Here is a 27,521-nt window from a genome sequence, read left to right on the forward strand (position 1 = left end):
TATCTATATCTTTGGGCATTTTCATATTTTGAATACACATGCATGAAAAGAGAAACGTTTGTCATGCTAACCATGGTACTTTTTCCCTCTTTTTTTCTTTCTGGATGGTTTTATAGACACAAGAAATACATAATGGACTCCTGTGGGAGTGGAATAAAAACCCCCACCGGTGAGGAGAAGGCCTTATAATTCAGAAGTGGATTTGCAAATCAAAAGGTCTTGCCTCGAGTGGGATAAATTTCCAGATCTGCAGGAACCCATTATGTTTTATTATTTTTCATTCTAGTTTTAGTTTGTTTGTTATGGGTTTAACTATTTAAAATACTGCAGGGATCAGCGAAGAAAATACACAATCTCTGTTACCTAATTAAACATACCAAGCTTGTAAGAATATTCTTTAACTGAAATGCTGAGCATTGTTTGTTTTTCTTTTCTTTTTTTTTTCAGTTTTACTCAAATTATAGATATTTAGGCTGGAAAAGGAGCAGCAGTCTAGTCATCAGTATGTGTCTATCTGTATTTATGAACACATGTGCTCACACAGGACCATAGGCTGTACATGAATCACTGTTTTCCAAACACCCAGTATGTAGAGGGTAGAAAATTAATGTCAAACATGATTTCTCTGATTTATTCGTAGAAGGCATTTGTTCCATTCCCCCCAGTTCCTGCTTTGTCCTCTGCGGTTTATTGCAGCATTTGGTTGCTGTACACAGCGGTGTGGCTGGGCATGCTCAGCATGAGGCTCATGTCCCTTCCCATCTCTTCTCCCCTCTGGAGCAGGTTGCTAAATTCACACAAAGCCAGAACTTTTCAGGCAAGGGTCTGATGGGAGAATCCAGCCTTAGGCCAAGTGAGGGGAGAGGGCCTGGTTTGGAAATGTACACCCTGGAGAGGGCAACGTGCCCGCCCATGGAGGCTGCGCGAGCGGAGCATTGCAAACCTCGGCTCGTCCTAGAAACATCCCAGTCCCTGCTTGTGGCTCCCAAGGGAATCCATAGAGCTGTTGCCACGGAGCTACCAGCCCTTTCATCTTTCTGTTCCTGGCTTGTTCCTTTTCTCTTTTTATCTCCTTCCCAACCCACCTGTTTACTTGTCCCCACGCTGCCTCCCCATACCCCAGCACCTCTGGTACAGCACTCACTGTGGGCACCCACTGCCACACGGGTCCCACAGGCAGCACAGGCAGCTCCCACTGTCCGAGCCTCGTACAGGGGCCTTGGGATCCTGATAGTACCAAAGGCTTCATAGCAAGCAATACTTCCCTTCTCTTTAGCCCCTTTAAAGATAGAAAAAGCTAATTTGAAGCAACTGTAAGTAAAGACCGTGCTCGTGAGGGCTCACATTATTCATAAGAGCCAAATGTATTTGGCAAGGATTAGTTAATGGGGTAATGTAGTAATTTCTTAGCAATCTTGGAACTAAAAATTAATAATCATTGATATTTGAGGATGTAAAAATAAAGATGAGTGTAGAACAAAAGAAAGAATTTATTTTGTTTTTAAAATGTGTTTCCATGAGAAGTTCACGTGCTGCCACAGTGAAGGAAAGACACATTTTCAGGGAGTTATTTGCAGAAACCAGGCACAGTATTAAAACTTTTTTGGTAGTTTCTGATTTTTATAAACCATTTGCTATGTTTTCTAAAATTCTGCAAATCCCTCCCTCCCTTCAAGAAAACCAAATCATTGTTTAGTTTTATGTGTGAAAATTGCTTTAATATGACTTCAGTATCTCTAAAAAAAAGCTCAAATACACTCAGAACCACAAACTTCAGTAAATAGAGAAGTATATCATCTTGCAAAAGTGGTAGGCTTGGGTAATAATTATTGCTATTTCACTGAGATCAGTTAGAATACAGACACATCCAAAATGGGCCCTGTTTATTCAATACTTAAGATATATGACAAGGAAATTCCGCTGTCAAATTACATTTAAATACCTTCAGTGGTTTCTCTACACCTTGTAAAATGCCAAGATATACAAAAAAAATTACACTGACACTCTGCTCTCGGCTCCTGCAATTCTCCAACAGTTTTTTCCTCTCCTGTATGTTTGCAGTGTACTCTGAGGTGAAGACATCACTTCAGCCCTCTGTCAGCGCTGAATTCACACTATTAAAGTACTTTTAAATGCTGTTTGACTCTTTAATCCCCTGCACCCAGGGCAGGGCTGCTGTCCCTTTGTGGCAGGGCTGTTGGGAGCCCTGGGTTGGATGGAGCTCCCAGCACAGCTGGGGTGTGGGGGCTGCAGCCCTGAGCTCCAGCAGCCCCTCCTGCTCTGGGGCTGGGGGTCCTGGGGCTCCTGGGGCTCCTGTGTGCCCAGCACAGGCCTTCCCTGCCGGCTGCTGCTGCCTCCCCGACGCTAATCTGCTGTGTCACTAACAAGTTGTATCATTTGAACCTTGCAGAGGAAGGCATCAATCATGAGTGCAAGCTGTGTAACCAGATGTTTGACTCTCCGGCAAAGCTCCTGTGTCACCTGATTGAGCACAGCTTTGAGGGGATGGGAGGCACATTCAAATGCCCTGTTTGTTTCACAGGTAAGACAGGGAGGCCAAGACAAGCCTCAGCGTGCATGGCTAGATCCAGAAATGACACTCGGGGGATTTGTAAAATACTGTATTCCTTTCCCTGGGAAAAAGAAATACTGTGCTTGGAAATGTTCAAATATCCTCTGTCTGGAGCTGGGGCTCGCTCTGCCGAGCAGCTCTGTGGCGTCTGACAGCGAGCAGCACTGCCACATGCAGCGGGCTCTGCATGGCCCCCACGCCTCCAAACATTTCCATTTCGCCTGGTGGCTCACAGGTGCTGTGTGTTTGCAAGGGCAGGACTTGCAAAGGATGGACCTGCTCTTGCAAGCCCTAATTCACCTGAGCAAGGACTCCTTAAAGGCCAGGTGGTTCATGGTCTGCTTACAGTGCTGAGTAAAGGGGAGTAAAGGTTTGATAAGACCAAATTGTACAACTCTATGATTCTGCCAGCTGCTCTCTCAGAGTTTTTTTTTTAAATCCAGTTTTCTTACAGTGGTACATTTCTCAATTCTGTCTGAGAGCCTGCTAGGTATTCCTTCTCTGTAGATCATTTAAGCTGTTTTATCAGTGCAAATGATCATGGGCGAGTCTTGCTTTTCCAGGATCGGCAGGGTGCATGCTAAAGGCTGCCTTTTATACTCTCTTCAACACAGTAGTTAACATCTGCATTTCCAATCTGTTTGAGAGATAAGGATGGTATAGGTGTCACTGTGGGCCTGTTGTCAGTTAAGGGGCATGGCAGCACCTGCTATTCCTTTGACTTTGGTGGGAATAAGGTGAACCTACATTGTTTAGGGTTTGACCCACCATTTGAGAAAATGGTTTCTGTGTGAGCTTGGAGTTTATATATCCTTTCTGAAATGTGCTGTTAAAATTTTGGATGCATTTGTTAAATTCTGCTGAAGAAGCCATTTTTACATACAGATGACCATTCATGTAAAGTGACACAAAAATTAAATCAAATATAGATATATTTTTTAATCAGCTAAAGCTGTGGTTCAATATATTTCACTATTCAAAATTTCCCTCAGTAAAATCAGAATAATTGTCAATCCAGAATCATAATGCAGATGCTGTGATATTTGTGATGTTAAACAATATTTTTCTTTTATACTGAATGGACAACCTATTTAAAAGATCTAAAAATTGTGGCAAGCCTCCCCTTTCAGATTCATATTTCTGCCAGAAATGCTGTTCTGGGCCACGTGTCTTCCAGACCAGCCATCAAGGCTTCTCCTGGCCCAGTTGTCCTGCATTAAAAATGCATCTGATGCACCTGCCATGGGCCCAGGGCTCCCCATGGGAGCAGTGACGTCCTCTCTTTGGTCTGAAGGCTGAGTTCTTCCAGTTACCTGGACAGTGTTAGCTTTATGTGAAATATCAAAAATCCATACAGGATGTAAAGTCTGTTAGAAGTAAGCTGACTGTCAGCCTGGAGACTCTAAATTGACTACTTGTAAGGAAATTCTGCTGAACCAAGTGTATCAGTGCTTCTCTGGCAGATATCCTTGGACCTTTTACAGTTGCAGAGACTCTGAAGTGCAGCTTGAGACGAGGTGCCTTATATGAAACAATCTCAACTAACTGTACTGTGTTGTTTCAGTTTTTGTACAGGCAAACAAACTGCAGCAGCACATCTTTGCAGTGCACGGGCAGGAAGACAAAATTTATGACTGTTCCCAGTGCCCACAGAAGTTCTTCTTTCAAACAGAGCTTCAGGTATGTTTACAACAGGAGTAAAAACAAAGCTAAAGCTGTTGATTTCTCTGTGCAACTGTCACCCTTGTGCAGCATTTAGAAAAGGTGCCTAACCTTGGTGTGGTCTATTCTGCCCTTAAACAGTCTCTCAATCTCCCCCTGCCTCCTTGGGTGCCTGGAGGAGAAAAAGGTCTCTGAGCATGGTTGGAATAAATAAATAAATAAGACAAGACAGATATCATGATTTATGAGTATTTCTCTTGACAGTAGTGTTGCTACATCCTTACATGTCTACGTCAAACACCTTGTAAATAATTTCTTTTTCTCCATTAATAATTTAGGGACTGATTAACATACAAAGACTAAGCAAATGGTAGCTGCCCCATCCCCTTCCCTGCTGCTAAATCATAAGTAAAGGAATTTTCCCTGCTGAGTATGAGACAGCGTGGGTGCAGCTCAACATGATGCTCAGGCAGAGGCTCCTCCCAGGCAGCAGCACATTGCCGGGCTGAGCTCTGCACCCCAGGCCTCCCACACCACTGTCCCTGGCAGCACTGGGGCTGCAGCCACAGCAGCTGTAGCCTCCACAGAGCCAGTGCTTGGCTCACACCCATTCCCAGGGGCACAAATCCTTCTGCAGGGGCTGGGCCCTGACCTGGGCACGCTGCTGCAGCCACGCTTGGAGCCCTGGCCCCAGAGGCCTCCTTGGAGCTGGGAGGCTGGGGGTTAAACCCCACCAACAGCCTTGGTGCTGAACCCACAGAGACACTGAAGCTCCTCCATGTGTGTGTGCAGGGTTCCTCTTGGGCAGTGGAGCCCAGAGCCTGCCCTGGCACAGAGCTCGTGGGGAGGTGCCCACCCTGGCTGCTCCTCACACCCATCTCACCTGTGCAGCATGGCCACCAAAACCACCCCTCCATCCCCTGGGAAAGGCAGTCTTTTTATAGAATGGTACCATATGCCTCATTCAAATGTATTAGCTTTATAAACCACGATTTACTTAAACTTTGGAGGGTTTTTATTTATCTTGCTGAATTCCCAAGCTGCTGCCTCTTGTGTTGTGCTGTCATGCTGTGGAAGGATGGCTGATCTTTTCACTTTGTTGATTTTATATTTTTTTTCTCCCAGGGGATCCCGCCTTTCCCTTGTTCTAGCGACCTGATTTGCATAAGTGTACAAAAGTTTTAACTATACCTTGTTAATATTTTAATAAAGTCAGCAGATTTTGGGTTTGTGTGTTCTCACTATGAACGTTTTATGAAGGCAGCAGTGGCTTGCAAAGACAGCTTTGATTTTTCCTCCCATATCTCCCTAAAAGTGGTGTTTGGTCAAAATGCCAGCACAATTAAAATGGGAACACTGGCTTCCTAGGCCACTGCATTAACCTTTAGAATCAGATGATCAAATAAAGAGAACCTGTTTAAATTATAGTCTAAGCGGCCTATTTTTTGCAATTACAGATTTTAATTACATAGTGTTTCAATTCTGAAGTTTTGTGCATTGCACAATTGCTGCAAATGTCAGCTCTAATCATATAAATTAGGATTGTAATTTTTCAGTTTTTATGCAGGATTTTTCTGCACTCAAAATTTTTCTGCTTATAATAATTCATAATAATTTCATGAGTAGTTTTGAATGATGTTGGCTGAATGAAAGTGCAATACTTAGCTGCACAGTTTTAGTCTTTTATTTCAGTAGTGACTCAGAAATGTGTGTTTACTTTATGCCAGAGAATTTACTAATGCAAATATTGGAGCCAAGGAGGACACAAAATGTGTGTATAAATCAGTTAGAAATGTGTAAGACTTTTGAACCAATTTGCCTTGGCATGATTATCTCATTAGTTTCTGGTGTGTAAGCTGCCTGCTCTAAATTCCTCAACTGTTGGTTATATTTTTGTTGAATAATGAAGATTTAGTATTATTTTAGTGAACCAGTTGTTCAGCTGCTACTTGGGGTTAAATCTGCATAAACCTTTCTGTGTCTTTAAGTGTGCAATTATCTTATGTGGGCAAATCAGCCTCCATCAAGGGGTTCTGCTTGATGGATTTGACTGTTCAGTTCTGAACTTGCTTTCCTACTGGCATGAAATAACTGGTATCAAAACCTGAACCTACGCACTGTTTTCCTTCTTTGTATTTTCAAGTGAAACCACTGAAAATATGTTTTAAAAGATTGAGCATTCAACTATTTCAAGAAGAAATTCAGAGTGAGGTGCTTGTAGAAAAGCAGGAAAAGCAAGGAAGGTGGGGAAAATGACAGGCAGCAAAGGGAAAAGGTAACTTTTAGAGATGTCACAGAATGGCACGAACTAGCCCTGCTGATTTTTGAACGTTTCTTTTAAACAATGTGTGTGCCATGTGACAAAAAACTGTAAATGCTGCTGTAAATATACCTCTAGTGGCTGGTGCAAATACTGCTTTGGTAGCTTCATGCTCTGGAAGTGATCAAACCCTCTTTGTGCTGCTGAATTAGTAGTTGTATTTTAATATAGGTTTTTGCTTTGAAGTTTCCACTATCTGATGGAGCTGTAAAACCAGGCTTAGGAATGCTCCGAGGAACTGAACTTGCTTTATAAACGGTGGGAATTTTGGTGAGAATCTGGAGCAATGAGTCAGTAATGTTACTTTGATGATATTGCCACAAGAAAAGAAAACAGAATGCTACTTAACTGCTTACATTATCTCACTGGAAATAAGGAAGGAAAACATGGGAAGGTTAAGCATAAAACACAGAGCAAAGAGTATGTGTGATAACCCCACACACCCTTAGGGCAGAAGAGGAAAGGCTGGCAGCTCTGTCTTTTTCACATCCTCATTTTGTACAATTGACAGCTATGAATATAATGAAATTCTCCTGGAAAAAGGGTGAATTTATAGCTCATATATAAAACACCAAGGCTATGGCATTTCATTCCCTGCACTGAAACAAGTGTAGAGGTGGAGGGTTGGGGTTTCCTCACATGTAGGGCAGAAGGAACCCTTTCAGACAGATCCCCATCTCCAGGACCTGTGCTGGGAGCTGCTGGTCCAGCTCCTCAGAGGCAGCTAGAGCCATGGGCACTTGGACATGGCAGATGGGCTTGCTTTTTGACAAGTGAAATTTTGATCTTTGCTATTTAAAGTGTAGCAGGGAACCGTGCCAGCCCCAAAGATGGGTCGGAAATGATGACACACAATGGGTGCTGAGAGTTACATTTGTGGTGTGATTCACAGCAAGGAGAGGTCCCTCCTCAGGTGTTTGCATCGAGACTTGTACTAAGCAAATTGTGACTGAGCAGTGGTTTTCAGAGAAAACTTGAGAAGGATTTTTGTGTGTACTCTTTTGCCACGCTGCTTTTCCAAGGAGCCATCACATAACCGGTGAAGTATTTGTATTTAAAGGATTAATTCCTGCTGTTTGCTTGTGTACTGTTAATCATACTGTTTCCTCCTAAATGATTACAATTGATGAAAACTAAGGCAAGGGATGTAATAAACAATGCGCAAATAATCCAGGTACCAAGGGAGCAGGGTACCTGCCAGGTCTTTCCTAGCACAGGTGTTCAGGTGTTTTATTGCCTGATACAGATAAAGGGCTTTCTTTTCTGCTCAGATTTGGAGATATGTCAAACCACTAAATTAAGAGAGCTTCACTGGAGGAATGTGCTGTCATTTGAAATGCCCAGTTTTTTAAATGTACACATATCAAAAGGAGCTACTATGGCTCATTGGCTAGCACTGTGGTCTGTCTCCCCTCTCGTTTTATTTCATGTGAAAAGCTAGCAATTTTCATATATCCATAAACAGGAATGAGCTGCTGCACAGAAATTGCACTCATTATATTAATAATGATTTACCATGAATGTCCTCCAGGGGCTTGATTTGGTCCACATCAAAGTCCTTGGGATTCTTTCTGCTGATTACAGCAGATCAAGCCCTAAGCAGGTTTTCTCTTTTTAAGTCTGCTTTTAATATCAGCTTGATGTTAGATGTGCCACATCAGACCATAGGGCTGTGAGGACATAGAGGGCTGTGACCTGCACAGGTGAGGGGACACCACAGCGATCTGCCCTATGATCTGATGTGACCCAGTGGGGGACACACAGGAGCTGCTCTGTGCCTGTGCTGGTCCCTGGGAGGGGGCAGTGGGGAGCCACATCTCCAGCTGCTCGTGCCAGTGGTCCTTGGGGCCATCTGGGTGCAGCAGTGTCCCCTGAAGCACAGAGGAGAACCAGAGCCCCTTGGCTTGGCTGGGAGCCCCCCACCCGCAGGCGAGTCTGCAGGGCTCTGTCCAAGGGCTCCCTTCACCACCACTGGAGCACTGAAGAAAGACTTCAGCAATTTTGAGTCTGTACCCAGCCATATCTCCAGCTCCTATTTGAAAAATGGACTTTACTTACTTTCTGGGGGTATAAAAAAGCTTACTTAAGTAGAAGTAAAATTTTTCTTCCAACCAGTCCTGTGTGCTTGCAGCAGTGCAGAATCTCAGTGTTTCTGTGCCCCAGTGTCCATTCAGGCATTGAGAGAAAGGCAATTCCATGGTATCTTGAGGAAGTTGCAGAAAATGTTTCTCCTTGAGAGTGTGTGGATGGCAGGACAAATGGGACCTGAAATGTGGCTCTGTCTCAAGGCAGTGCTATCACTTGATGTAACTTTTGCTGTATTTCAGGACTTAGTGTGGCTTAGATAGCAAACACCAAGAGCTTCTTACTGAAAACATACCACAAGCTCTTTCTAAATTTCACGCAAAGCACACAAAAAATCACGTGTAGAATTAATTTTCTGCAAGCAGCATCCTTTTTTTCTTTTAAAACAGATTTTTTATCTTTGCATTTTGTGTTTTGATAGGCTTTAATAAACCTGTTAGCTATTTTTCCTTCTTTTGTACTTTTATTTTTTAATTTTTAAATTTTAAATGTAATTCCTTCTTTAAAATTGTGAAAATGACTAGTCAGTTATCCTAGCAGATTTGGCTAGCGTTTCTTAAAAAAATGTTGCTGTGGTGCTTGGAGTATTGTTAAATTTTAATTATTAGTAGTTACAAAGCTAATAAATTACAAGACTACCAAAATCTATTCCAGCCATATTGCTGGGTTTCATTCAGACGCAGTCAGATAATTATAACTAACAATAATTAAAAATTAAAAGTGCTGTAGGCACATACCCATCATGTTGAGTCTGCCTGCCTGAACATTCTTTATGGACTGCAAAACCACAAGTTTTATCTGTGATCTGTTTTCACAGTAGGGAAGAGCTTTTACCTATAAGGTCTCTGGTTTTCAATGTGTGTGTTTAAATTCAGAGGAGGAGGAGGAGGAGGAGGAATATATGAGTGTTTGAAACTTTAGGGTTAGGAACAGCCTCTGGTAAGGACCAAAGCTAAGAGACTCCATTGCAGACAATGTGGGGCTGGTGCTGGCTCTGCAGCAGCTGCAAGTGGGGTTCTGTGCAGAGAATGCCAGAGGTTTCCTGGGCCTGACATGCACAGAGGTTAATGTAAGAGCAAGGGCTGCTCATGCTCACCCCTGTGTGGCTTGTCAGGCAGCACCTTCTTCCCCTCACTCTGGCAGGGGGTGTTTGCTGTGGTGCTAGAACAGTAATGGAATCCAGGCCACGTGGCCTCTTTGTGCGGCCACCTCTGCTGCAACAAAGGAGGGCGCAGAAATCTTGAATTGCCCTGTGTGTGGTGTAGTGCCAGGGTGTAACATTTTCATTTGGAAAGATGGTTCTGATCAATATATTGCTGCATCTTTATCCTGTCTGAGGTCTCTTCAGTGAGAGGCACGAAGATCTCTCACCTGAGATAAAGATATGTCTGGCACTGGAGCAGCAGGGCCCGTAACAAAAACCCCTCCTTCACTTCTTAAACATTAGGGCCATTCTGTGGCTGGCCCTGGCTAACAAAGTGCACACAACTTCATATTAACATGTGCAGAAAACCCAGCAGCCGCACAGAGTGGAGGAAAAAAGCAGGGAGCCAGGTGAAAGGCATCGTTTTAGCCATTAATGCACTTAAGCGCACCCAAGTGTCAACATGTGTGATCAAGTGTAAGGAGGCATGTCGCTGCAATGTGGCAGGGCTGGCACACACACGGGGCTTCCTCCAGCAGAGATGGCACTTGGATCTGCTGCTCAGGCTGCCCAGCTAAACCCGTCGTTGCCTGTCATCTATGCCCTAGGGCAAGGGTCCAACCAACTTTTGCGCAGGCACCATGCCATCCCAACAGATGGGCAGGAGTGTAAGCCGCCAAGAGACAATGTATATGCATCAATTGTGTTTATTGAAAGCACAATTCCTGGCTGGAAATGTTCAAATGTCTATTTATTTTAAGATAAGATGCCTTTAGTTAATGGGTAGGGAAATGCAGCTCAGCTTTGAATTAATTCCTTTATATACCTTACAAAATATAATGCAGACGTGGAAGTGCAAGATGTGCTATTATGGGGAGATCTGCTAAAGGTCTGTCGTGACACAGAGTCCTCCCTGAAACTGACCCAATGTGCCAAGGTGCTACTTGCCCCTAAATACCAGAGACCAAATTTTGTAGGTGCTGCACATAACTGTACACATCTCTGGCTCAATACACAGTGATATGCAACGAGCCAGCCTTTTACACTGGCAGGTTTTCCTTTGCACACAGGTGTACAAGCTCACCTCCCCTCTTAGTGGTGGAAAACACTTTTACTTTTTGGGGCAATGAGGGTGATACATTTATCCAGACCAAAGCTGGACTAGTTTACACATCTCACAAGAGAAATCTGTTTTCCCTGTGATTAAAAGAGAGGAAAATCATATAATATGCTTTTATATTTGACAGCGTTGCTGCCCACCAGCAAGGATAGATTATGGAAGCATCCAGAGAGGAGTCCGTATGCACACATTAAAGGGTGTTCCCTTTGCCTACTTGTTAGCTTTATTCAATTAAGACTTGTTAGTGTTTGTGAAAGATGTGCTTTGAAGACCCTTCTGAATATACAATTTGGTATTCATAAGGATCCAGGCATAGTATATGTAAATAAATAAAGCAGGAATGTTGTACTTCCAGATACATTAATGTATTCCCCTCCTCATGGCAGCAGAGCACACAGGCTGTGTTAAACATCTATCCTGACCAAAAGGAGGAAGCACAGGAGAAGAAATGAGAAATGGATTTTCTTTCAGAAAGACCAGATTGCACTCTCTGGTCTGGCAATAACAATTACTAATGACATTTAGAGAGAAATTAAGGATGAGAAATGCAAGTTGGCATTTCAGCAGTGCCAGTCAGTAACATTGCATCAGAGCTCACAGGAGAGATGAGAAAAAGTTTAGGGATGGAAAATTAATTTTGTTATGTCAACAATTAACAAATACCTTTTCTTCATTCTTTACCACACTATCACAAATTACCACTGTGATAGTATTTAGCAGCTCCTCAGGTGAATGAAAATTTCAGCACTTTGAAATCCTTATTTCTAGAGTCAAAAGCACGTGTTTATGTTTTGCTGTGTTTTGTTGAACAATGAATGATAGAAAGAGGTTCAGACTGACCAGGGAGGGAGAGCATGAGCTCTTGGATGTGTATAGCAAGAAAATTCTGTGAATTTTTTCTGCAGATCTCTGTGGTTCTTATAACCATGAATGAATTAAGTTTATCAGCACATTTTCTGAGGGGTTTTTTATCTGTTTTGTAAATTTGGAAAGGCAAGGTTGTATAATATACCCTGTTCCATGCTGGACAATTTTGGAGGAGCCAGACATAAAGCCCTGGAAACCTCAGACCTTTTATTCCAAAGACCTTGACGTGCTCACAAGGTGACATCCCTGTCCCCACAGAGGGTGGTAGGAAGCCCTGCTTCCTGCTGCTGTGTGGAGAGGCTGGAGCACAGGGGCCATAAGCTGTGAGCACAGGGGCTGTGAGCGTGGCCATGGCACAGCTGGCTGTGCAGGAGCAGCGTCCTCAGGGACAGCACAAGCGGCCACCCCTGCCTGGCCCTGCCGGGCTGGGTAGCACATGCCTTTGTAAGCAGGGCAGAGCCCTTAAAATAGAAACAGAACCCTTGTGTAACATGTAGACAAATAATTTTTTTTTCTTTTGTTTTCTCTCTGAAATGTCTTGTCAGAAATTTTCTTTGCTGGTGGGGTGAGAGATCTCTGATCCAGCCCCTTTGATTTCCCCCTGCTGTAGGAGCTGCTGTGGAGCATAGTTTTGGTCTGAGCACAGACTAGCTCTGTTGCCTCCTGTAAGTGTCGCTAGCATCCAGAGGAACTGACTGTTTTTCAAAGCAAGAGGGATGCTGCACTGGAAAGGGCAGAGTATAAGCTTTATTTAAAGAAAATAGTGGAGCTTGATCAGCCTCAGTTTTCAAGTGCTCATCGAGGGTGCTGTACAGCATCCTTTTAAAAGTTCAGTCTCTTCGTTTGCTTGGAAAGACTGAAGTGGGGATGCTTGTCCAGACATAACAGTATATGCCTGAGTGTTTTCACAAGAAATGTCTAGATCATTAAATATAATAGGTCTCAGCTGCAGTTTTGATCACTGAAGCATGCACACAATTCATCACAGCAAATTAGGTACGTCTTTGTAACTTATCTTTCTGCAATTTGCTGGCACTTCTAGAGAGCTGAAACTTATATTGGATGTGCTGCAGAAGCCATTTCAGATAAAATATTCTGTGTTTATTGTTGGAGAACAAGGATTCCCTAATAACAAAAACAAGGAGCAGTGTATGTTTCTGCTCCTGTGTCTTGCAGAACCAGCAGTAGTACCAGTAGAGATCCCCAGCCACATTCATTATTTATATATTTCAGTGAATTTCTTGTCCGCAGTAAAAGAGATATAAGCTTCAACATCAGTCTGTGCCAAATTCTATGCTACAGCCCATTCAGAAACCTAAGGCAGCCGTGGTTCTCAATCATTACACAGCCCATTTATCTGATTGGAGTTTTGTCCTCTCTGCCTTGCTGAAATGTTGCGTGTTCTTTAAAAGCTGAGTTTGACCTTTGGAAAGAAAAGGAATTTGCTATTTTAATTTTAGGGGTTTTTTTTTAGAGAGAACCTGAGCCTACTTAAATGGAAATTGGCATTGAAAAGCAGCAGAGTTATTGAAAAGCATTTACTTTATTACTAGAAGAGAACAGACGCTAGTGGACTCAAAAATTACATTTCAATGGACTCATCAGTTTCAGTCACTAGTTAGTCTGTGAACAGATGGATATATTTGTAGCAGTTAACATGAATTTATACCCTGGAATTTCACATTTGCCCTAAGAGCGCTGCTATCTTAGTTGCTGCCTTGAAGGGTTTGGAGATTCATTTTATTTTTTGGAAAAAAGAAATGTTTGTTTCTAATTGCAGAGATTTCTTACATCATAGAAATCACCTCAGCTTTCAGAAATATGAATGATATATAGCTTCTGTGTAAGGAAAATGTTGTAAAAGAATCCCCAGTACAGCTGCTGCAGAAAAAATAAACATCTCAGCCTAAACCTACATCAACCCCTGTGGACTGAGAAAATAATTTTCAATAACCAGATATTTTTAACTCTGTGTATGAAGGTAGTAATAACAGTCACCTGTATTTGCATCTAGGGTGTGCCACAGTCTAATTGCTTGTCTCTTTCCACCCCCGCCCCACTAAATTTTAAGGCTTCTGGTTAACTGAGCAATGCATTAAGCACTCCATCTCCAAAAGAGAAAGAAATACTGCCCTAGCCTCTACCATGTGGCATCTTTAGGTTTCAGGGATTTCGTTTAAATCTGAAATTTATGTCCAGGAGAAATAAATTATTAGATTGTAAAAGCAGCTGGGGAGGGAGTAAATATAGTCTCTTTTGTCCTCTATATCATTTCCCCAGGAAGATAATAAATGTGTGGCAAGCGTCTTGTGTTTCCTCTGTCATACAAATGTTGTGTGTGTGCTGTATTTCAGATGTGAAGCTTAGACTCCAGACAGGAAATCCTGGAGTGATACTGTACTGCTGTTGCCTACTGCTGTGGTGCTGGTGGAGGCCCCATCACTTTTACTGCTTAGAAGGAATTTGAAAAATAATTTCATGAAGAAATTTAAAAGCCCTTGTGTGTACCCCTGATTTCCAGAGCAAGAGATTTAGGGTGTAATCCTAGGGTTTATCTCCTCAGCTAGTGAAAGGCAGCAGGAGCAGCAGCCCTGGCTGCTGGAGAGAGCTGAGGATAGGGATCCTGCCCTGTAACCCTATCCCAAGGGCCAGTTTTCCCAGGGGGATTTTAAAGACTGTAAGAGAAACTCCTATTAATTTCTCCCTGCCTTACCTGTTCTCATTCTTCTGTGAGGTCAGATACATGGAGCAAGTATGATGAGTGGCCAGGAAAAACATTGGGTCTGAGAACAGCAAAAGAATAACGAGTTGTTAGAGTCAGTGGTCTACTGGCTTGTCTGTATCTGGCTGTGTGTATAGGGCTGTCACTGCCTGCACCTCCACGCTCCTGTCAGGAAGGCTGTCAGTATTCTCAGTCCAGCCCATTTCAGGGATCTGAAAACAAGCCTGGAACAGCCTTGCTGTTTGCTTCTTCTGTTGTTCCTTCCAGAGAAGTACATTCAATCATATACTGTTGTTTGCCTAATTATACCCTGCTTTAATAATGTATTTTGAGAGGAGTTTTATACCTCCCTTTGACCAGAGGAGAAAGGAAAACCAATTCAAAATACAGCTTCTTTTCATGTTGTGCCTGTTCTGCTTATGTAAAATGAGAAGGGGGTGGGAGTGTTTGGTGCAGGGTTGGGTGTACATGTGCAATGACCCAGCCTGGGCAGTAATCACCAATGTTCCCTTTATGTTAATGGATTAACTTATGAGATACTAAACTGTCTATCCTCAGTGAGGTGATGGGGCTTTGTTGGAAAAATCTGGATGATAGAGTGAGATGGTATGTGCTGATGGGATCAGTGCAGAGACAGCTCGTGGCTCTGTGCAAGGTCAGCTTGGGTTCAGCGAGGCTCTGTCACCCCAGCTCTGCATGAGCCAGACCAGATTTGGCAGCCGCAGTCCTGAGCTTATCACTCAGCTGTGCTCGAGCTGATGCACTGCAGAGTGTGTTGTGTGTCTTCTGTGCCACATCCTGGGCAGGCAGTATGGACACCCAGAGGTCACCTCCATGCAGAGCCTGTCCCCAGACCCCCATTGCCTTGGCTTTGCACCAAGCAGGAATGGCCAAAGCAGTGCCCACACTGTGCCAGCCCTGGGGTAGAGCTCCTGCCTGACCACCCAGCCTCCTCATTTGTTTCTGCTGCACAGTTAAACGTGAATAAATTGCCATGGGCATTGAGGTTTGGCTGTGTATGGCCTATCTGTCATCTGTGTGTTATGTTATTGTGTCTCCAAAAGGAGCAATGAGGTTGCTTAAAACATATTTACTTCTGAAAAATGTGTCCTCCTTTGGGGCTGGCACATGCTCTTAGTCTTTGCATGAAATCAGGATTGTTTAAAAAGCAGATTTTCCTGAGACCAGTGACACTGTTGTAATGGAGTAGCAATGGCTGGAAAATCCCATTTAACTCAGTTGTTATGCACACATACCATAGCAATGTTGCCTTCCATGTTTGTCCTGTGATGTCTTCGAGGAAAAGGCTCATGTTGATGATGTTTTGTCCCCTCTTTTACTTATAAGAACAAATTTGGCATGGTTCTTTCACACTCCTAGTCCTTCAGGGTTAATTCCTTGTAGCAGTGGGCTAAGCACAACGCTGTCTGCAGACTTCTGCTCTGCTGGTGGCATCTACACTAATGGGGCAGCATGTAAAGCACTCTGTAACTATGGCCTTGCTATTTTATAGCAGAGCTACTTGCATGGAGGATTTTTATTTTCCTTTTGAAATTAGAAACCAGCAATAACAACCATTATGACCAAGGCAACAGGTCACTGACCAGCTGTTTTGTCAGCACAAGCAGTGTGTGGGTGCCACATGACAGGAATATTTATCTGCCCCTAAGAAAACTGTATCCATAACACAAGGCAATACAATTTGTCAGATCAGTATCCCATTAGAGGGAATTGTACTTTAGTTGCTGCTTCTTAAAGGATTTAGTGGTCAAAGGGCTGTGGTCCTACTGCAGGCAGGTGCTGCTTGTGCCAAGTCTGGCTGTCCACACTTAGTTATTTGGCCCAAGGAATTTGGATCAGCTGCAGCTCCCATCATTCAGTGGAGGATGATGCCTAAGTTATCAATGTGAGACCTGCCCCTGTTAATTTGCATTAAAATTTACAGTTAAGACAGAAACTGTTATATGCCTGTCCTTAATACCAGGAATACCTAGCTGGTGCAGAGGGGAAAAACAACAAAAAGTAATGAGATGGTGTTCAGTGACCCTTTCCATACCAGAGAACAGCAGAACAAGTTTTAGGTTCAACTCTCAATTTCCTGACTTTTATTGATTTATATTCCCATGGAAACAGTCCCTCAGTGAAGCTTTGCCCTATGCATTCTAACTTCTAAAGGTGTTATGTAAAGTGTTTCACTTTTGCTCTAAATATTTTTTGAAAAGACACCATCTTGGTCCTATAATAAAGACCCAATCAGGAAATCATTTGGTGTTTAGAGGAGTCACACCATGTTCCACAATGATGGTTCCAGGCCTCACAGAAGTGAACAATTAACTGGCTTATGTGATATGATTTACCTTCGATCAAGGAGGGATTAATGAGATCAGATTTGGATTGGTTTCTAAGAAATCAACAATTTCATGCTTTTGAGAGGAAAACCTAAGAAAGATTCCTGTAAAATGGTTTACCTCTTGAAAATTATTTTGAAACATTGCTTCCCTGAGCAGGACCTATAAGTAGATTGGAAACAGGTCAGCACTGGGGTGTGCATTGGGGTTTTTGGTGTAGCATGGGCAAAGGAGTGTCCCTGTGGGCAGGAGATGTTTTCTCTGGTTACTGAAGCTTAGGTTTGAAAATAGACTGGAGGTGGGTGTTTGCATTGTCAAGGACAGCTTTGGAGGGTCACTTCATTGGTGCTGCTGCATGCTGGGTTTGTGACACATCATGGAAGAGCAGGGGTGGCCGTGACCCCAGTGACTGCGGGACCAGCTGCCCAGGAAAACATGGACTGACCAAGCCCAGGTTAAAGCAGCACCACTGTCAGCAAAACACTGTGCTGGGATCCTGCAAACCATTTTCTGCTCTTGGGATCAGAAATGGCTCTGGAATCCAGTCAGCGAGTAAGAGTGGGGCTGAGGCAGGAGTGAAGGTATTCTAAAAATATTATGGTTTCATGCACTTCTGACAACAATAATTTGTCCCTCTCACTTTATATTTAGGAAGTGTAAGGTTCTTCCCTCGGCTTATTTTTGATCTTGTGCATGGCATACTGGAGACTACAAGGATGCTGATAAATTTGCATTTCTGAGTGAAATTCTCAGGAGTATGTGGTCCCTCAGGACAGGTATTATTAGCTCCTCTTTTTCATTGGGTGCCTCAGTGACTCACGGTGTGTTTACAGCTAGTTTCTCTAACAGAAGACTCTGGTTATCTCTTAATAATGTATTCCTCAGTGTTTTTTATTTCCAAAGTGCTGTGGTAAGGAGATTTTCCCAAAGGCTTCAGTTTGCTTTTGTGCTTCAGCTTTTTACCCAGTGTTTTTGGAAGAAACATAGAGACTTATTGGTGAGGCATTTAATAGAATACAAGAGGCTATGCCAGACTTAGGCTGTGCTTGGAGTTCACTTGTATTAGGCTCAACTAGGTTTATTCTGAGTTTTAGAGAAGAATAGAGATGGCAGATCTAGAAGACTGATGATACAAAATTATTAATCTCAAGTGGAAACAGGAAAGCATTTTAGGTGAGTTTTTGAAGTCTGATTAGGACTAAACAACCTGAATTAGAAGAGAAATTAAATTCATAAATCATCTAATAATTCTTAGTGGGTATGAGGAAGCTGGCGCTGGGAAAAATAACTCCAAGAAAGGTATTTGTATAGAAAGGTAATTTTTCAAACCAGAATAACTGAGAAACGCCTATCAAAATCCAAGAATGGATTGAAATGGGCAGAAGCAGTGTGGTCAGGAGCACACTGAGGCGGGGCGGAACAAAGGCCGGCCGGGTGGCACGTGGGGCTCGGCCAGCCCTGCACACCCACACCCGCAGCTGTGGAGGAAAAAGAGTGATTGAGAAAAACCAGTCGGCATTTATACAGTCACATGCGGAACGGCTTTGCCCCACTGTAAATGTTACGCATTCCGAACCTTCCCTAGGAGAAGCCAGGCAGGTTTCTGGGGGGCTGAGGGGGTCCCCCAGGTGAGCAGGCACTGAGGGAAGCAGCTCATCCTCCCAGTGGGTACAGAAACCCCAGGGCGGCTCAGTCCTGGCACAGATGAGTGGATGAGTGTTTGTGTGTCCCAGCACCAGTGGAAGGTGTATTTACCCCTGGAGTAATCACATGCAAGCATCAGAGTAACTCAGAAGCAGCTATTTCCATTGGAAATGGGCAACTTTGCTTTTCAGCCGACACCAAACCTCCAGGCATCTTTTCTTAGACACTCAAAATGATTTTTTTTCCTGGTTCAATAACTTGTAAAGGACAGCTTTCTGCCTGCATTTGTTGAAGTGCCATCTCAAAGTGTGCTGACACAGGGACTGACTGACGAATGGCAAGTTATCAGATGCTCAGAGATGAAGGCAGCCGTAACACAGGCAGCCGTTGCCTTTCACAAAGGATGTGCCACCTTTCGTTTGCCTCTACCTCCATTTCAAGGGACTCTTCAAATAAAGAAGGGATATGTGAACCTGTCTTGCCTGACAATTTTTTTTTTTATTGCATACCATGATAACTTGGAGTTCACTTGTTACAAGCATTTTATGTAGTGGGTGAAATACCTAGGGAAAGCAAAGAAGTAATACTGTGCTGCCTGAAAAACTATGATCTAAACATATAAATGTCACTGCATAAGTTACCTGAAACAACTGGAAGGCCAATTAACACCTGGTTTTATGGGAAACATTGGTTACCACTATCAGTTTTAATGAAGTGTATTAACTAAATTGTGTTCTGAGTATTCATTCAGCCCTGTTTATGGCACACTCTTGAGTACATTTACTGTTTGTCAGAAGTGCAAACTAGTGAACATATGAGGCTTTAAGACAGGCCATCTGTTAGTCTTAGACCCTTGGATAATTGTCAAACAGTTCTAAAAATAAGCACATACAAACTGCAAGGGGGTGCAAAGGTGATTTTTCTTTAGAGTCTCATAGCAAAGGGAAAGTAGAAACCAGAAATTAAAATTAAAAAACACTTTACCCTGTAAAGCAAGCTTGCTGTCCTTTCTTTCTTTTCTGCTTTCTCTTTCCTTTCCCACCCTCCTCCTTCAGCGTCTTTTTTTTTTTTTTTTTTTCCCCCTCTTGCTCTTCTGGGTCATGGCATCCCTTGAATGCCTCTCCAGTTTAGGATTAGAGCAGCACCAATTTAAGGCTCACAGCTTTCTGTAGAGAGCATAATCTCCAATGGTTAAAGCATGGGTCATCTTGTGTCCTCTGCCTAAAGTAATCCTTTTATAAAGTCAAGGCATAAAGATTTTTATCTTTATGGATTGCTGTTAAAGGGAAATAGTACCTGTGCATATACATGTGTATGCTTATGGATATGTAATGAGTAATAACAGCTGAGAGATTTATTTTTGGACCAGTTGGAATTCAAAAGATGCAAAACACTGAAAAAAGATTGCTGCAGATGGTATTTCGTAAATATTTAGACACTCTAGCTTCTGTTTGTAGCAATTTGGAGGTTTTGTTTTGTCTTTTTATATATATATGTTCAAATGTGAGACAAACCTTTGCTTCAAGTCAATGCCTGAATCTGAGGTTTAGTTTTTGTCTGGCAAGCTGTGCATGTTGGCAGTCAGTGGAGGCATCACTTCTCTTGTTTCCCTGCTCTGTAAAGGGAAAAGAGAGAGAATGGGGAGGAGGAGACACTGTCCCAATGGTCCCCAGCCATGACCCCGATCTCTGGGCTTAGGATCAGACAGTGCCTGAAGGGGTGACAGAAACCTGAACATGGTGGGGAGAGGCAGAGAGAAACTACCTGGGCTCTTACCTGGGTCTGGAGGGCCCCCCACACCCTGAGAAAAAATATTGGGATTAACAGATCACCCAATGGCTAATTACCAGTTAGTTTTCATGTCGGCCAATTGTCACATGAATCTATTATCTCCATAATTCTTATTGAAATTATTTGAGGAATGGTTTCTGTTCATTTCAGTGGCATTTGGAAGGGGAGAGAGGCTTTGTAGCCTTTCATCAGAGTTCCAGTCTCTGTGTAACACTGCAGAAGGCTTATGCATTTTACCTGGGGGTGGGGTATCACCAGCCTTGTTAGGCCATTTCTTAACCTTTGTGTAACATACGGTCTTTTAGGGGTATGTGCTCATGCACATAGACAGTGTATTTATAAATGGCTGATAGAAAATGTCTAAATCCATAACAGATGCACAATGGCACTGTAGACTGGATGTGTTATGGCCCCAAACCATTATCACACCCCTCACAGTTGCATTTTATTTTTTTCACCTGCTCCTGTGTAGTACACCTGTGACTTGTTGGCAGTGTGTCGTTGCAGTGTGGGAGACTCCCAGCTTGACTGCCTGGCTTGGAGCTTCGCTCCATCATGTGCTGCTTTTTGTGTGTGTTTTTTCTCTCGATCTTTATATAGCTTGTAAAGAGTTCTTTGAACTGTTGTAAGTGATCATCTTTCAAGCCTGATGCTTTCCTTCTTGACACAAAGCTCTGAAAATGGAGATTGTCATGCCAGTGTTTTCATAATCATGCATGTAAAAAACTGAGAAATATTCATTGTGGATGTCCTGCACAAATGGCTTGATCTGCATCCAGAGGGCAGGCAGGGGGTGTCTCCAGGGAAGGTCTGGAGAACAATCAATATCTACATGGACAATAATTAACCATTCTTTGAAATCTTTTTATTCCCTGCAAAACCCATCACCCAGTTCCTTGATCACAGACACTTCCATAAATGGTTCATTTGGGTATTTTGCAGCCAGTAGAAAATTCCACTTAAACACTGCAACAGCCCCGAGACTTGGGGTGGTTGCATTTTTCCCACTGACATAGCTAATGGAATTGCTATCCATTTTGCATGATTATTAAGAAAAGAAGAGATTTTCCAACCTTATCCTATAAATAAGCTGTGACTTACTTGATCTTGACAGGTGACTTAGTGCTGCTGTAGAGTTTTCCAGCTGCAATAATGTCTCAGAATGATGTATTCTGTGGGGTATCAGCTGTGAGCTGTGCAGAAACCAGGGGGTCTAACAGGAGCTGGGAAGAACAATTTTTCCTGTTCAGCTTCCAAATGATGTCGTGCCTCCTGCTGGCCCCAGACAGGCACGTGTATGGATGGCCTTGGAGCTGCTAGGCATGTGCACACACACACACAGGAGTGTTCCTGGAGGGCCTGCATTTTTGTGGCTGCTCTATTTTCCTCTGGAAACCACCATTAAGGCTTTTTTTTTTTTTTTTTTTTGGTAACTATAATTTCTGGAGTTGAAAAATCACACCCGAGCTGTTTTCAGCCAGCCCACCCTCCTGCTGGAAAGGTTGGTGAAGTTTCCTGAGGCTGCTTAGGTAGCACTCCTGTAGTATCACATCTTCCAAAGCACTTGCTTCCTTCTGGTCTTTATGATTTCCTTCTGCTGCCTGGAACAGCCCAGTGGCTCCATTGGGGTCAAAACTGTTCCTACTAAGGCACAGGGCATTCTTAATACTTGATTTTCAGTTACTCCCAAAGTCTGGTCAGCCAGGGGAATTTTTCGTGTCTGGACACACAAAAAAGTGCCTAACAAAGGTATTTGAAAAACCATGGGCCAAATATAGAAAACACACATGTGAGAGAAGAGACATAAGCCCTGAATGGGTGAGATGCTTTCTGACATCTGCAAAGCACAATTCCAATGAGCTGCAGATGCACGGGGCACACGGAGTAGAAGCAAGAAAATAAGAAATGACAATTGCTAGTAATAGGAGACAAGTTGCCAGACTACTTTTTTGGAAGGCGTGTTTTGAAATACATTTTAGCATGTGAGAAACCTATATGGATTGCAGAGGATACAGAGAGGTTCTCATGGGACTTTCAAACACACACAGTGGTGGTTATTTAGCCTTCACCCAGTGTTCACTGGCACCTGGGTGTGCAGGACTTGGCATTTGTGCCCTTGGCTTGAGCAGGATGTGCTCAGAAAGGCAGGGGAAGGATGCAGAGCACACAGGCTCTCGTGTCCATAGGCATTACAGACCTGTTTGTGAGGCCCTGTGTAAAATGAGGCTTTGTCTATTAACTGCATGGTCCAGGCACTAGCCAGATATTGATTGTCAGTAATGGATACCTGGGGAATAAATGGTACATTCCCAAGATACTAAGACAAAATAAAGATTTGCATATGAAAAATGTAATTTTTTAACTCCTAGCCCTATAGCACAGCTGATTTCTCAGCTCCTGCCTGACCCAGCTCTAAATGGCTGCAGTATTTGAATACAATCTGTTTGTTCCTTTGACAAATTCTGATCCCAAACCCAGTGTATTTCTTGTATTGGGAATGTTCAGAACATGTTATTAGCTGATGTTTGAGGAGGGAGGGCTCCCAATAAAAGCTTCATTATCAGATTTAGAGCCACATACCATTCCTTTATTGACCTGCCTGGTGTAATCAATGCAGCAGCCACACAAGTTTGAAATCATGTTCCCTGACTGTAGGCTGTGCGTCATGCATCCAGTGCTGATTGTGCATTATCTTTTAAATGACACTGCCTAACTAAGTATGGATTTGTCTACCACGAATAGCCCTTCTTTCAATTTGAAGATGGTAAACCTTTTGGGTTTTTTATTGATATTCAGGATGACCTAAAAATAGAACCGTAATGAAGTGCACAAGGAATGGCCATTGTTAAAATGCTGAGGAGTGTGTGAGCACAGAGGAGCCTGTGTATTCTTTTTCACATTTTCATGCTTCCCCAGCTAGGTTTAGTGGGCAAGCTTCTTGTCAGTGCTGCTATTGTGTGTGCAGGGCTCCATCCATCCTCCTCCATAAAGTCATTGTTGGACTTGAGAATAACATCCAGCACTGCAAAGGTCACTCCTTCTTAAGGCCAGGAAAATTTCCATGTATATCAAAGGAAAAATCCATTGAATTTTTTTGTTTGGTGGTGTTAAATTGTCTAAAAGCAAAGCCGTTCCAGCCGTCAATTCGCAAATTTCTGATTTGTGGTTCTGCATATTGAGTGTCACAGGCAGGGGTGTCTGAGAGGGCCGATGCTATGCTGAACGGCGACTTTATGATTTCCCAGCTGGGATTTCGTTCGCAAGGGCTCCATCCGTGGTGCTGCCCCGCTCCCGCCGCCCGGGCCGGCACCGCCGGCAGCTGCGGCGGTGGTTCCGGAGCTCCGGCGGCGGTTCGGGAGCTCCGGCCGGGGTTCGGGAGCTCCGGCGGCGGTTCGGGAGCTCCGGCGGTGGTTCGGGAGCTCCGGCGGGGGTTCGGGAGCTGCGGCGGTGGTTCGGGAGCTCCGGCCGGGGTTCGGGAGCTGCGGCGGTGGTTCGGGAGCTCCGGCCGGGGCTCGGGAGCTGGGGCCATGGTTCGGAGCTCAGCCGCGCTTGTGACACCTGGCGGCCGCGGCTTGGGAGTGCCACAAACGGGGCCACAGCCGCTCCGCTCTGCCGCAAACGGGGTCACCGCCGCCGGCCCGCACCGCCCGCCGCCCACCAGCTCTTTCCACGGGCGATCTCCATCAGGGAGATGTCATGTCTGGATAAAGCGGGGGATTGCTCTTTTATCCTGATCACGATGTGATCAGCTGTGGATGGCGTAGAAGGACCAGATGATCTATGAAAAGTTAAAATATCTTACTTTATTTTAAAGCTTCATCACTGTAAATAAATAATTAGATTCAAAATTCATTTTGTGTTTAAAAACTTATTCTTCAAGCTGGTGGACTTGCCCGGCTCTGTTATTAGGCAGATGGAGACTAGGGAAATTGCTTAGGCTTCAAATAGCACAAATGAATTTTTATATTTGGGGATGCTGGGGACTCAGCTCAAGAAAACCTCACCATGAACCACTTCTCTAGTTGCTTAAATAATTGGGTAATCATACAAATAAATCTAGGCTTATGTGTAAGACTGGGGTTTTAATCAGAACACAAAATGTGGGTGAATCGGTACTGCTCTAAAAATATGCTTCCGAGGTTGGCTCCAAGATTTATTGGCTCCTACACAAAATGGCAAGACAGGTCAGCATCCTCTGATGTGAGATACTGCAATGACATTGAGGCTATTACAAATCTACCAAAAGGAAAAATGGGAACAAACGAGACTCTAAACTGCTGAAAGAAATGAATAGAGAAAAGTATATTCTTTAAAGAGATTTAACTTCTGGGTTACATGTCCAGCCTTTTTTCTGCTGGGAATATTACCCTGGTGCCTGAGCTGGCTGTTCAGCTGTTATTGCCGAAGTATTTCTTGGACTGAGAAGTGTGTGTCACAATCTGGTGTCTCTTGCTGCCAGTGCTTGCACCCGGTACGAGTGAGAATAAAAGAGTAAAATATGGCAAGGGTTCCCTCACGTTTCAGATTTTTATTTTTTTTAATTGTTACAGTGAAGGGAATCCCTAAAGGCAGTTTTTTTTGCCTATGAAGTTACCATTTTCTTTATATGTATTGAAAGGAGACAAAAAAAAAGGAAACCTTCATGACTATACTTGGCTTGTAGCATTTTTTTTTCTAAGTTCATGCCAGCATTAACAGATCTGTCAGAACAAAGCAAATATGTCATATTGGCAGCTGTTACTTATGAGTACTTTTTCTTTATTGCATTTTGTTTTGTAATAATTGAGAAGCTTTTATGTTGAGCTCTGCATAAATGGTACTGAGTGGGAGGGTATGGGCATGCTTTCTATTATTCTGCCCCTCATGCATGTCTCCTTTTTTCGTCTTTCCAGAACCACACATTGAGCCAGCACGCACAGTGAGCCACTGGCACTACAGGACACCTCTCTGCAGAAGACTTGACGGTGGCACAGTGGGGAGGACCATTTGAACATTACATCCAATCAAAGTGTCATTTGCAACCCAGATGTAAAACTCTAATGATTTGGCCATGAGGCGCTGCTATTATAAGCAGCTGGAAATGAATATTAATGGAAGAGATTAAAAGTATTCCATGCTCAGTATTTTTTATTGTCCTGCTTCAGCTAGTGTACTTTAGAGCTTCTGCTTCTGACTGAATTTATAGTGTTAGATAAATCTGCTTTGATGCTGTTGCCTTTTGTTGCTTCTTGTATTATATTGATAGTTAAAGATTAGGTGTGATTTTTTTCTTTTTTGTTAACTGCTTTTTAATTGCAATTTTAGGTAACTGTGCATTGTGATGTGATTGCTTGGCTATTGTCTGAATATTTCTTTTTAATTTTTTAATTAAAGACTAATGCTTTGATTGGATTTGCCAGTTCACCGGACAGTGATTAAAACTATGTAATGAATATAATCGGTTTCAGTGCAACTGGATGGTCTGCTTTATAAATGTGACTTAATCTGATTGCAATAACTAGTACAGTTCAATAAAGGGAATACATGAGCTTAGCGTCAGAGCTTGTCTGTCTGTCAGTGCCCCCTGCATTGCTGCTGGGGTGGCTGAATCTCAGTGATCACTCGCCTGATGGCACAGAGCACTCTGCAGCCCAGGTGGAGGGAAAGCAAAAGCCATGGTTCTGTGTCTGTCTGGTATTGTGTTTGCTTCTGGATGTACCTCCCTGGCTCCACGGTAGGTTGAGGTGAGGTAAGAACATGTACTATGAAAAGGTATTGCTAGCTTTTAATAATCATTAATATTTAAAATTTTTTCAGCAAGAATAGAAGAACCAGACCTATAGCTGCCTTGGCCATATCTCTGTGCTTCTTTGTTTCAATACAAAAAAAAAAGTTTCCACATTGTATACAAATGCACAGATATTGGCTCAGGCCTTGCAGACCGTGGTAGGAGGCTGCATATTTTACCCACCTCAGACCCCCAGGCACTGTAGCTCTCTGTAAGTGCCAACAAAGCCAATTGCCAGGCTTTCTTTTACTCTTTTTAAACTTATCTTATGGTAAGGAGGTTAGGGAAACAGTCATTTTAGCGACCATGGACACCTCTGGAAAGTTAGAAAGATGTAGTTCTCCTGGTGTCTCTGGCTTGAGTGAATCATAATCATCATAAATATTCAGTAGTTGTGACAGCTGAAATGATGTGGTTACCCATTCCCACAAAGTACAAGGCTTTGCAAGGCTGTGGCATGGGAACATGCACAGTCAGAGCCTTCCAAAATCGCTGCACTGAACTAGAGCACAACTGGTTGTCATTGGGCCATGTCTGGGCTTGGAGCGTGTAAGTGATATTTTGTAGGAAATATGTTTTCAGGGACATATAGTCAACGCTTAAATTAGTTTATATAGTGAGCCTTTTTACAAGTGCAAAGGTGGCACAGCTTGTTGATGCTGCAGCCCATGTTTTCAACAATTCAGATCCCTGCTGATGTTGATAGTCCTGTTGCATACACATGGTTCCTTCAGAACAGTAAGGGAAGGCTACAATCAAAGCACAACTTCAGGCACAACTCAAGTAGGGTCATCTTTACAGTAGGAAGCACCAGAGCAGTCCTAACTTAAGAAAAGTTACCATTTTCCCCCCCAAAAAAGAATGTCCTGTTTGAGACAAGTGATAGATGGTTTTTATTCTGCTGAAATAACATTGCTAGAATGGGCAGTCAGAGTTTAGGCTCAAATGTGGCTTGTGATAAATTTACGAACCCTAATATAACAAAACTTTCCTAGTTTCTTAATTCCAAAGATGACAGTTCTGTTTGCATCTAGATTATTCTTAGCTCACTGTTTCTTCATCAAAATCACACTGAAATGATCCATTTCTAGAGAAAAGCATTAACTTTCAACCTGATTATTTCTCTCTAAACCACAGAACAGATGTTTACGGGCTGAAAAATTAGTTAATGAAATCACCAATTCATTATTCCTGTTCATAATAGAAGCATGTTCCTAACTCAATTTTATTACTTTAAGATGGGAAATGGAAAAGTGTCCTGCAGTACAGGCTCATAGACATGCCTTTGCAAGAAAACCTGGGAATGTACAGCAGCTGCTGTGGAAAGAGCTCATGTGCCATCTTCTCCATGCCAAAGAAAGGTAGCAGGTTCTTACAATGGAGATACTGAAAAAGGAGGCTTTTTGCCTGACACTGGTTTGACATGATGCTAGATCACTTCTGGGCAAGCCTTCAGAAATGAAAAAGACATAGGTTTCT

General features: G+C 43.1%; 1 protein-coding gene across 2 annotated transcripts in view; it reads left to right on the plus strand.

Annotated features, from left to right (window-relative positions):
- Nucleotides 1-25,802, plus strand: part of ZNF423 (zinc finger protein 423) — a 224,784-nt gene extending 198,982 nt beyond the window's left edge. For both annotated transcript variants that reach the window (XM_030955690.1, XM_030955691.1), the window contains 3 exons: nt 2,411-2,542; nt 4,137-4,252; nt 25,168-25,802. In XM_030955690.1, the coding sequence (XP_030811550.1) occupies nt 2,411-2,542; nt 4,137-4,252; nt 25,168-25,197 (278 nt within the window). In that variant the 3' untranslated portion in view covers nt 25,198-25,802. The remainder of the gene's footprint in view (nt 1-2,410; nt 2,543-4,136; nt 4,253-25,167) is intronic.
- The last annotated feature ends 1,719 nt before the right edge of the window (nt 25,803-27,521 follow it).

Source organism: Camarhynchus parvulus, chromosome 11 (genome assembly GCF_901933205.1).
Source record: "Camarhynchus parvulus chromosome 11, STF_HiC, whole genome shotgun sequence".
NCBI classification, from domain to species: Eukaryota; Metazoa; Chordata; class Aves; order Passeriformes; family Thraupidae; genus Camarhynchus; species Camarhynchus parvulus.